This window comes from Adelges cooleyi, unplaced genomic scaffold (assembly GCF_023614345.1).
Source record: "Adelges cooleyi isolate 19-005CV unplaced genomic scaffold, UGA_ACOO_1.1 ACOO_flye_CR_arks_rails_tigmint_CR_PRNA_376, whole genome shotgun sequence".
Taxonomy (NCBI): domain Eukaryota; kingdom Metazoa; phylum Arthropoda; class Insecta; order Hemiptera; family Adelgidae; genus Adelges; species Adelges cooleyi.
The window spans coordinates 7,549,077-7,561,308 of record NW_026096053.1 but is presented as its reverse complement, the minus strand read 5'-3'; the positions used below and the strand labels follow the sequence as shown (position 1 = coordinate 7,561,308).

Genomic DNA, 12,232 nt, shown 5'->3' with positions numbered 1-12,232 from the left:
CAAATTTGATTTATCTTTTTTAAAAAAAATATGAAAATAGATTATGATACTAGCACGTCAATTTGAAATTCTACGAGCACGTAAAATTTTGGTATGAATTATTATTTTATATAACTTAGGTCTTCTGGGCCTAATTATTATTTTTACATACTATTCTTTCTGTAGACCATAAGTCTTACACGAACATGTTGTGAACCGTTCCATTGTTCATACTTTTTTCTTTATTTCGCTTTTTTAGTATAGTTTTATGGTTTAAAGTATGAAAAGTAGGTTAAAGATCGATCTGACGAAGTATTTAAACATACACGATTTTCTTGAAATGTTCTCTATATTCAAGATATTATAATAAATTAATTTTAATTTTAAATGAAATTTAATTACATGTTTAAACTACAATAAACGAAAATCGTTTGTGCAAATTGTAAAATATAATAAAAACCGATTTTGTATTGACTTTCAGCACGAACAACGAAATAAATAATGGTTATAGATGCGCTATCGCATTATTAATTACTTACACATTAAGCATAAAGAAGTCGTTTGCGTTTGTCACTAAAAATGACGCTTATAAGGGTATGCTATGTTTTGTTATTGATTTCCGTTTGCAAACACTTTCATACTGTTATGGGAGCTGAAAATTTGGCAAAAGAAGACGACGCTGTGACAAGAAAAGAAATGATCGTTTGGTTGCAGAGCTGTGACCGAGGATGTGTCGCCAAGCCGAATATCGACATAGAGACCACGAGGTATATGTCCCTGGACACCGTGAGCGATCTCGTGCAAGAAACCTACAACGAGCTGCAATGCAGTTACGCGTATTTTGCTTTAACATACTTACATCTCATCAACACATATATTTCTAATCCGATGACTCTGGTTAGGCCCACCAAGGAAGAATTAAACAGTATGACATTCGTGGAGGAATCGGCAACCATAATGGCTCTTGTACACACCAACACAGACCCAACAGTGTGGAACAACATTAAAGCGGCGATATGGTTATTTCACTTGTTCGCCGAGAAGACGGCTAACTTCTTGGTAAAGGACCGCAGTGACTATGCAAACATAGACACAGTGTACAAGTCGGTGATACTGCCGTACAATGCCATAATTATTCTGCTCGAAGAATTGACCGTGACTATAAAGTGCAAAGCGTACAATCAGGTGACAGGTCGACCGGAAAATATTAACTACGTGGAAAATATCAGAAACGTTTTAAATGATGACAGGCAAAGTGTGAATTCAAAGTTATCGAACAACAAAAACAGATTCTGGGCCCAGACCAAAAGGAACGCACAAGTAGGTTTTAGCCCATGTGAAATCCAGCCCGTGTTCATTGACAATTTACTTTTGGGTATGGCGCGTGATGGCGGAAAGGTTACAGGTACTCTGGAAAATACATTCGGAGTTCAACTTAAATGGCAGTCAATCACGATGATGTTGAAGTATTACTACAATCGAGCCCGTCAAGCAACTACAGAAGCATCCATGCTAGAATATATCCAGGCAATTCGAATGTTCCAATACCAATTTATATGTTTGCTCAAAGCTATCGCCATGAGAATTGTCATCGTGTATTTGTTACGACTCCAGCACATCATTAAGACGGAGCCAATCCAAGTTAAGTCCCGTTTTATGCGTCACAACAAACGAGTAGCCCACAGTTTGCAGGCGTTAATAGCTTGTGTCCATCTCGTTGGCGACCAACACTTGGCGACGGTAATCGAATCGATGAAAAAACCCTCGGATTATTTCGAAACCCCCAAGCAAATCGATAAGCTTGTCTTAGATATACAGGAATTACTGAATGATAAGTCGTCGACGGACAATAACTTTGGCGTACGTTTTGATGTTCCCATAATAGATAATGTAAATATCCACAAGCAGGCAACGAACGTGGCTATTGAATTTGCAAGGGATAACGGGTTTGACATATCAGAAGACACAGAAAACGTAATAGTTTTAGAAATATACGTTGAGTTTGTAAAAAGAATGGCCAATTTTGATGTAATCTACTTGTTTGCCCAACTACCAAATACTGACGAGTTTAGACGATTCGAAGAGTTGGAAAAAGAGGAGCAACTGAAACGGCCATAGTGTGGTAACCAACATTTTATTTTTACATAAATATATGTAAATTGTATGTACCTATACTATAATATAATGAATAATGTCTCTGATATTTAATTAGTTTTTAAAAGTTAAGAATTATTACATATTTTTGGGGGGTTTTCTCCGATTGTAATGGCGAAGAAGTGAAACATTAGTCTTTTAGTAGTTATCAGTAATGGTTATAATAAATGGTCATAATATAATGTATTTGATTCCTGTAGATACTTAGTGTGATTAAAAATAAACATTCGATTCGGTGTATTATCAGATGATTATAACAAATTACACTAATTAAAAATGTTAACAAAAATTGTCTTTGAAATAGTTTAGACCATTGCTTCCCCCTCCCCCCCCATGTGCTGCCTTTTTCTACCCATTATTATATACGCCGATTAATAAGAAAGAAAATAATGTACGAGTTTATGAAAAATAATTTTTTAGTTTTAGTGTGTGCGCTAAATGTTTAAGTTGAAAACTCAAAGGTTATATTAAATCAAAAGTTGAGAACTTTTTCGAAATAAACGTAGTACAGTTGTATGCTAAAGTGCAAAGTTTTTTTAATAATTTTTTTTAGCTGCTATCTTCGACTGTTAAAAAAGCTATTAAATTCTAAGGTGTTTGTACATATTATGTTGATCCAATGACATATGAATTCGCCATTGTTCGATTTACTGTAACTTTTTTTAAATTACTATCTCAGAACTTCCATTTTATAAAACCTTCACTTTTTAATTTTTTTTTGTGTGCAATAATATAACTTTTTATAATAAAAATTCGAAGGTAATATGTATTATAAGTGAACATTTTTTCGAAATATATACGGTTTTGGAATTTGTGCACACAATTGTTTTAGTACGCATTTCCAAACTACTACCAATAAATATTCACATTAAATTTCAATAAAATATCTTGTACGAACGATTATAGACACAGACTACGTGTATTAAAACTATCAAAATGCGACAATTTTATCAAGATAAAAAATTGAATTTATTGATATGGGTATCACAATAGTTCGTTTAAACAAGTCAGTAGTTGCCAGTCTACTAGTATGTTAAATTCCCGGTTTTTTAAACTTTTTTTTCATAAAAACGTTAAGCAACATGCTTAACCTTATAAGTTATAATATATTTCTATAATTTTATCTACAGAAATGGAAATAAATGAAATAATACAATAATTTTCTTTTACAATTGACAGAACATTTATAATTCTTATCTCACTAGGAATTGTAGCAAATATTCAAAACGGATTAAATTGTAAATACCGATATTGGTAACCATTGCAATGTATACAATGGATGGACAGATCATATTTGAAATCATATTTTATCTTCGATGCCGAGCTGACAAGGTATTATACTTTTAAGTTTTACACTATAATAATATAGCTTTTATACTATAAACATTTTTTTTCATGCCTGAAGTCATGATAACTTTATTTCCTATGAACCCGATTACTCCTCTTTTTTACTGCTATTTACGCCAGTGATAGTGAAAAGTATGTGCATACTTTCAAACTAAGTATTTATTTTAAAAAATGTTGCAGATACTTAATGGTTAGACATTCTTAAGAAATACTTGTATTTTGTTTTAAGGAAAATGTTGAATTTTTATACTACTTACGAATACCTTTTTGAAGTACATAATATTTTCGATTTTCTATTTAGTTTGTTTTTATTGTTGGAATATTCCGTCGTAAATAATTATTATTATTTTTATATTGATACTTATTGTTATCCATATTAACGAATAACCAGAAGGGAAACTTTAAAAAAATTACATGGGTTCTTATGAGCCACCGAAAACAGTCGGCTGTCATATTGTTTTCGCGGCAGGTAGCCATACTAATAATAATAACCAGATAATAGATAGACCTTAGATAAGTAATTTCAGTTCTTCAATGTTTTTGGTCACGCTGATCCAGAAAAACCATAATAGTAATAGTTTGTAAATCATTATCCTTGAAAAAAAATGTCGGACACTTATCAGTCCCAGCTAGGTTAGGTTCCCTCCTACTTCCTAGTTATTCTGTGTTGTAAAAACTAATACAACTAAGACAGAAATTCAATTTTTGTGTATTGTTTTGTTTATTTACTATTGCTTTAAAAATGTTTTCAACATAATACAATTTATTGATAACAGTGCTTTAATAACTAAATTTTATAACAAATTTCTAAGGAGCTGTTCTTACTTCCAACAAAAAACTAAAGTATCACATTTACGATATTATAAATTATAATGCTCAATACGTTGCCCGATTCGATTCTTACAAACTTAAACTGAACTTTTGATTTGTAAGGGTACTCGATACTAGTGAATAACTAAAATCCGAGTTAAAATTAAAATAAACATATCTTTTTATCATTGTATTTATATTTTTATGAATGACTGACATGTACGGCTATTAAGTAAACGTCTTATTTTTAAATATGACCCATGTTGAAATTTAACGATGATGTGTGTAAATGGTGTGATTTATATATAGAGTGATCGTTTTATAATGAACCACTATATATCTCACATGGTTTGATATGAAATTAAATTTTATAAAGTTATTGAAGTTTCAAGTTAAGGGCAAGAAGAAAGGTGGATTTTAATATTATTTTTATCTGCACACACTCACACATTTCTCAATACACCCCTCCTCCAATCCTAACTTGTAAACTCTTAAAACAAAAAATAATTGTTCAAAACTCGTTATCAACCAGTAAAAATGTTTAGTACATTATTCTTAATTTAAAAGTTAACGAAATGTATTTGTTATTTTAAGTTTCAAAAATTGCTAAAGTATCCAAAAAACTAAGTTAGGTAGGGGTAAAAACAAAAAACAAAAATATGAAAATTGGGATCACTTTATGAAAAATATTAAATTTCTTATTAAACTCTATGAGATATTGAGTGGTTCACGATAAAATGATCACTCTGTACGTATATATAAATTGTTTATGTTGCCTTACAATGTACAATAGTCAAAAGCTGTAAGGTGTCTCCATCATTAATCATTGATGAAACTTAAGACTTCACATTAATTTAGACTACCCGTCAAAATACAAATCATAAATTACCGCACAGTTAAACTATGCACTATTTTCAAAGACATTGTAATAATATTGCATTATTTCTGAACGGATTATCAACCACCGATGAGCGTTGACAAATGTGGCAACCGGATGACCGGTAAACAAACATACAAGTTCTATGGAAAAAAATGAAAATCTATGTTTATTTTACAAACGTTGTTGTTTTATAATTATTAAAGTATTGAAATAAAGTGCTTACACGATAAAGTGTTCTATTTATACATTGTTCAGTGGTTGAAGAAGGTATTTTTACTAAAATTGACGAAATAACAGCACAAATCATTGTTACTGTGTGTCGACTTTTGGTTATTTTCCATACAGCTTATCTAACTACACGCGGACGTCATGAGTTACATTGACATAGTAAATATATTAATATATCTAAACTTATACGTTAATAGAATTGGTATTTATCAGCTAGTCTATCGACTAATTTTTGACTCAAGAAAAGTAGTCGTAATAAAGCAAATACGCAAACAGTAAAACAACAATTAGTATAAGTTATACGTCATGCCAGTATATTTTTTTTGTTGATAAAATTCGTTCATGTTTTTGTAGATAGTTAGAACATAATATCTTTTATACACTTTATATACTTTACGGTTATAATGTAGCTACAATTTAGTCTCTTCAATGTTAAATCATTATGATTTCAGACCATTTGCGCGGACGTTTAAAAATACAATGATTGTTATTCTGAACATAAATAAAAAAGTAAACGTTTTTCTTCCATAGTAATTGTGTTCATTTTTAATAGAAGTATTCATTTTAACGATATTTAAATAGTTCAATAAAGATAACTAGTTTCGAAATAATTGAAAATAAACTTTACTTTATGTTATATACTTACTGAAGTCTTTATTTTGCTATCTTATCATTAAGTTTTAACATTAAAAAAACAATAAAAACTTATTGTCGAACAACGGATTTTTTTTATATCAAATTTTGAATTCGAAGCTTTCAAAATTCCAATACCAATTTTTTTCCGGAATATTACATATTAAAGCAAAATGGTCATAGAACAAAAATATTGATACTGCTAAAAAGAAGAGACCTTTAAATACCGACAATAAAACCTAGTTACATTGTCGTATTTTAGTAAACTTAAATTACTGAACTAATAATTATACATTACAGTTTAACCTTTATATTAAGATTTTGTAAAAAAGATGCCTATAACTCCTTAATAATTAGTGGGTATGACATAACGTACTTTCAAAGCAAGCGGAAAGAGCTATTTCTTAAGGGGCAAAGAATAGGCATTATTTGACTAATAATACATTTAGTAAACATTTTAAATATGCAGACTAGTTTTAAGGTAAAAAAAAAACGTTTCTAGTCATAAATCTTTTTTTCTCTAAAAATTGAATAACACTTCTGTCTTATTTTTGTAAACAATAAAAAAAATAATAATAATAAACTTCTGAACTATTAAATAGATTTTTTTAAAACGATATAGTGCTGTTTATCAAACATCGTGTTTTCAGAGTGGTGGTGAAGTTTAATACATTAATGATAAATATTGCTTAAAAACAAGGCAAAAAAAGATGTTAGTAAATGGTGCTTGTCTATACTGATGCCGAATTACTACAGGTGTCAGAGAGCGAAGTTTTACCATTCGCTTCTATCTCTGCAATTTTAACCAGTTTTCTTAATTTCGGGTAATCATCTGGTTTAGCTTTGAACGCCGAGTCAATCGCGTTTAAGAATGTTAGCTTTAAGTCATCGTTTCCTTGATTTGCATTCCATGCTTCAAAACTTGTTTTCAATAGTGCAGTTTCTGCCAAATTTCCATTAGCTTCATTTTCAATTACCGATTTGAACGTCGATTTGATTGCTAAACTAAAGTATAACTTTTACGGCGAGTTTTCTATGATACAACAGATAAATTTTAAAAATGGCCAAGTGCTAAAATATTTTATGTATTAAATTAATTGGCCCAAAAATTCTAAAATTCTGATACGATTACGGTCGACTGATAATACATAACAATGTTAAAACTCACCGCTAGAACTCCAAAGAATTTCGACATTATGGTGCTTGGTAGTTGTAGTTATTGAGAAAGAACTATTTGTAACTGAATGAACGGTTAGTTAACTGTGGATGCTTTTGAGACTTACACCGTGGCTTTTTATAGGGAAAATTGTAACATACATTTTCGCATAATGACATTAATAAATCGCGATTAGAGTTAAATATTCATTCGGTGTTATTTAATGCTGTCAATATTTTAGTACATAATACTAAAAACCGATAAAAAGTATATAACTTTTTTGATAAATAGTATTTGTATCGCTTATCCAAAACTAAAAAAACAAAATTATAATAACTATACCAGAAAATACATTTTTCATTTGGAAAAATATTGACACCCACCTAATTTGTTTAAACCTAGTTTGTCTAAGCGAACACATGTTGATTTTCGGCAAAAATGTTTTAGTTCACTAAAAAAGAATTAAAAACACATTTTTTATCGTGTAAAAAAAAGTAAACTTCCAAATCAAAAATTGACAAAGTTATGTTGACGTTTTATAAGCAATTTGCTTACATAATTGTTAAATAACAGAGTGTTATCTGAACATTATAACTAAAAAAATTAAATCTTTTTTTAAAGCATTTATTATAAAAAAAATAAACCTATTATTCCAAAGGTTATAATACTAGTTTTAGTTAAAACTAGTTTTAAGGGGAAAAAAACGTTTGTAGTCATAAATCTTTATTCTTTTTTACAATGTGAACTGTTTAGTTCCTAATATTTAATTTGCCATTATATTAAAAAAAAAAATCACTTGAACACAAAAAATAATTACCTATTTTGGCCAGGCTTTTCTTAACTTTTATTAAAAATAGTCGAAATAAAACTGAATTTGTATGGAGTATTCTTCAGAAGAAATGACCATCAATAAACTTCGACAAACCAAGAATTTATCTTAAACCCTATGCCACACAATGGGTGGAAATGTTTCATTTATTTGGTTTTCTTTAGGTGAAGTTTTGGGGTTTAGAGTCTGAAAGTAGATCTAGAGTGAGGTAGTATTATACAATTTTCTCAAACTTTTTTTTTTTAAGAACACTTTCATGCAGCTGAATCCGATGCCGGTGGCCGACCACTTCATGGCCGTGGTCAGCGATCCGCCGGCTACGGTGGCCAAGTCGAAAACGCGGAACGCTTGCGAGAAATGCGGACAGCGTTTGCCGGACAAGACCGCGCTGTGGAGACACGTGCAACACGACCACGGTACCGACCCGGACTTGATGTGCCCGGAACACGGTTGTGGTAAGCTGTTCACCAGCGGCGCCCTGAGAAGGGGGCACATGGCCCACCACGCCATGTGCGGTGCCCGGCCGAACACGTGCGAGATGTGCGGCATGCTGTTGGCCAGCCGCAAGACGTTTTACAACCACGTGGTGACCGTCCACAAAGACTGCATCAGAGACCTTTGCGCCTTTTGTCTAAGATTTAGCGAAAGCGCCGCGGCCCTGAAAGCGCACGTGTGGCAAACGCACGGCAAGCTCATGTCGTCGGGCATAAGGTGCGATGTGTGCGGCAAAGCTTACTGCAACAGAACCATGATGCTCAAGCACAAGGCAATCCACGAGATGAAAAAATAAAACGATAAATAATAATTGAAAACCCTCGACCCACGCACCCCCCCCCCTCTTATCCCCCCTCATATTTTTGTACCCGGAATAATATTTAATTATGATTGTTTAATAAAACAATTATTATTTACAGTCCTCCCAACTTCTATTTTGCTCAGGTTGATATATTTGTAAATAGTTGTTGCCAAATATACATACATTAATAATATTCTTGGTTTATAAGTGTACAAATTTAAATTGTGTAATGATTGTAAATAAATAATTACATCTCAATTATAACGATTACGTATATTTATTCATAACTTCAAAGTTATTTGTTTGCTAAGCTTGTATTTCAAAAAATATTTAACGCCATATTTTATGGTTATGCGTCTAATTATTTGCTAGATACATTTTATGGAGTCTAAAGGAAATCATGTAACCAACAGTTCCTACTCATTGGTTCTGTATAAATAAAAATAAAAAATATATGGAATTTTCGCATACCAAACTTTTCATCCAAGTCACACGACAATCTTTAAATTTTAATTTTTTATTTAAGTCATTATACTGGTGAATTGTATTTAAATTCAATTTTGTTAATGGCTATCGTGTTAATCCACTTTATAAATATTATATTTTGACCAAGTATCGAAGTTTTAATTCTATTTGTATTATTTTTGGTATTTAATATTTTAAAAGCACAATGCACTGGTGTGATAAATGTAATACGTCTGTTAACCTCCTATAAATTGTGATAGAATACCTACTGGAAGCCTTAGATATAAAATATGTATACTTCTAGAGGATATGTGTATTTTATTAAATACATGTGAATGTTATTATATAACCTTCAAACGCTTTTTCTTTAAAAATGATTTTAAAAAATGCGCTTAGCACACCTCAACACAGTGGTCTATGGCATCAATATATTCTTTGAAAATTGGTTTTAAGACTATTGTTAAATAAAAGCAGGCCTGTAAATGTTTCTTAAAATTATAATTTTCAAGAAATAATCGATTGTTAAACTGAAATTGGAAATATTGACATTTTCGAGAAGTAAATTTGTTTGTGACACCCAAACAGAGGCGTCATATATTTCAGTTTTTAAAGGAAAGTGTCAAAAACCTGAAGAGTTAGCACTTGTGGTAGGCTGGGTAACTTAGGTTACAATGAATTGGCTATTAAAATTACTGGCAGACAACGTTCTTTGTCTAGACCAATCCTTTTTTTTTAAAACCAAGATTAATTTTTAATTTAAAAAATAATCATCAAGTACATGGCTTTTTATAGCCACCGCCAGTTATATTATTTTATAAAAAACACCTACGCAGTACCATTTACATTTAAACACAATAAATAATTTTATTAAAAAAATGTAGTTTAACTGACATGCTATACGATCAAAATACGTTTTCAGGAAGTAGATATTTAATGTTTAAAATAATATATATTTGATAATAGAATTAGCAGCATAGTAGTATATTTTACACAGTGGTCGGTAGGTATATTTTAACTAGTCAATTTTTTTTCACTAAAAAAAAAACGCAAACAAATTAAATGCTCGTGAACTTTATTTTAATAATTTTCGAAGATATGTATCAGGTTAAATAACACTTCCGAATTATTAAATATATTTTTTTAAAACGATATAGTGCTGTTTAACAAATATTGTGTTTTCGGAGTTTAATAATAAATATTGCTTAAAAACTATACAAACAAATCTTGGTAAATGGTGTTTGTCTATGGGGTCGAAGCGTCACATGTTGTAGGAAGCGAAGATTTACCATTCGCTTCTGTCTCTGCATCTATAATCTGTTGTCTAAAGTCCGAGTAATCATCTGGTTTAGTCTTAAACGCCGTGTCAATCGCGGTTAAGAATGTTTGTTTTAAGTTTTCGTCTTGTTGATTTGCATTCCATGCATCAAAACTTGGTTTCAATGATGCAATTTCTGCCAAATTTCCATTATTTTCACTTCCAATTACCGATTGAAAAGTCGAAAAATCAACATTTTTTAAGTCTTCATAAGTGTTACAAGTATTTGTTTGTAGTGGGGCTGCAACTTTTTCATCTGTTACTGGTGCAGGTGTTTCAGCAATCACATACTGAACAAGAATCACCACCTGAAACATACATACATGAAATAAAAATCAAATATTGGAAATTATGCCTGATTGTTGACTATTGTTCAGGGGCTCAGTACACCGGGATAAAGATATATTATGACAGTGGTAAACTAATAAATATAATCACGAACGTTAAACACTGTTAGACGTATAAAATGTATAATATATAAAAATAATAAATTATTAAAAGTTGTCACAAATAAGTAACAACTACATAACTGCTTTTGTATTTTTAATTGCAACCCTTGTATACAATGTACACTACTTATTACAGTAATTGTAAAAGTCAACATTAAACAGAAACGAAAAATAAAAAGTTATTAGTTTTTTGTTGTATGTCTTACTGAGTAAAAATAAAATAACATGTAAAAGAAAGGTTATAATTAATCATTTAATTAAAATAATAAACAACAAATAGTAATTTGAATTAAGTGAAAACAATTATTTTTATTGAAAAACTTTTTTCATATTATATATGTGTTTGATTGATAACCTAAGGTATAACTTTTATGGCGAGTTTTCTGTGATATAATTGATAAATTATAAAAAAATGGCCAAGTGCTAAAATATTTTATGTATTAAATTAATTGACCCAAAAATTCTAAAATTCTGATACGATTACGGTCGACTGATAATACATAACAATGTTAAAACTCACCGCTAGAACTCCAAAGAATTTCGACATTATGGTGCTTGGTAGTTGTAGTTATTGAGAAAGAACTATTTGTAACTGTATGAACGGTTAGTTAACTGTGGATGCTTTTAAGGCTTACACCGTGGCCTTTTATACGGAAAATCATATCATGAATTTGTCACATAATGACATTAATTAACCGCAATTACAGTTAAATAAACATTCGGAGTCATTAAATGCTGTCAAAATTTGTGTATACATTACTGAAAAACGAGAAAAAATATATAACTTTTTTTGATTAATAGTAGTTGTATTTGTTTTGTCGCTTTTCCTATACCAAAAAATTTCATTATTATAATTATGCAAGGAAATACATTTTTCATTTAAAAAAATATGGTCAGTTACATAATTTGTTCAAATGGATTTTTTACAATATATTATTACAATATTTATACTAATAGCTTTGACATGCTAGAAATTAAAAATATGTTATTTTATTATGATAGTATAACGATTATTCATAATACTAATGCAATAATATTGTAATTTGAACTATTTAGTGCATTTTTTTACAAGCATTTAAGAGTTTTTGCATCTTAGGTGATAGGTCTAAATGAACAGATGTCGATTTCTGGCAAAAATGTATTAGACCACTAAGAACAAATAAAAAACATCGTTTGTATCGTATAAAAAAA

At 30.3% G+C, this 12,232-nt stretch overlaps 2 protein-coding genes across 2 annotated transcripts; one reads left to right on the top strand and one right to left on the bottom strand.

Moving 5' to 3' along the window:
* The first annotated feature begins 8,287 nt into the window (after window positions 1-8,287).
* On the top strand, window positions 8,288-8,806 carry LOC126840732 (zinc finger protein 729-like). Its single transcript, XM_050576655.1, has one exon. It carries the CDS (start codon window positions 8,288-8,290, stop codon window positions 8,804-8,806), a length of 519 nt encoding a protein of 172 aa, XP_050432612.1.
* A 1,526-nt stretch (window positions 8,807-10,332) lies between these two features.
* LOC126840392 (uncharacterized) lies at window positions 10,333-11,697 on the bottom strand. The gene is made up of 2 exons (XM_050576081.1): window positions 11,562-11,697; window positions 10,333-10,900 (listed from the first exon to the last, which is right to left on the bottom strand). Exons 1-2 carry the CDS (start codon window positions 11,586-11,588, stop codon window positions 10,520-10,522), a joined length of 408 nt encoding a protein of 135 aa, XP_050432038.1. The 5' UTR covers window positions 11,589-11,697; the 3' UTR covers window positions 10,333-10,519.
* Between the last annotated feature and the right edge of the window lie 535 nt (window positions 11,698-12,232).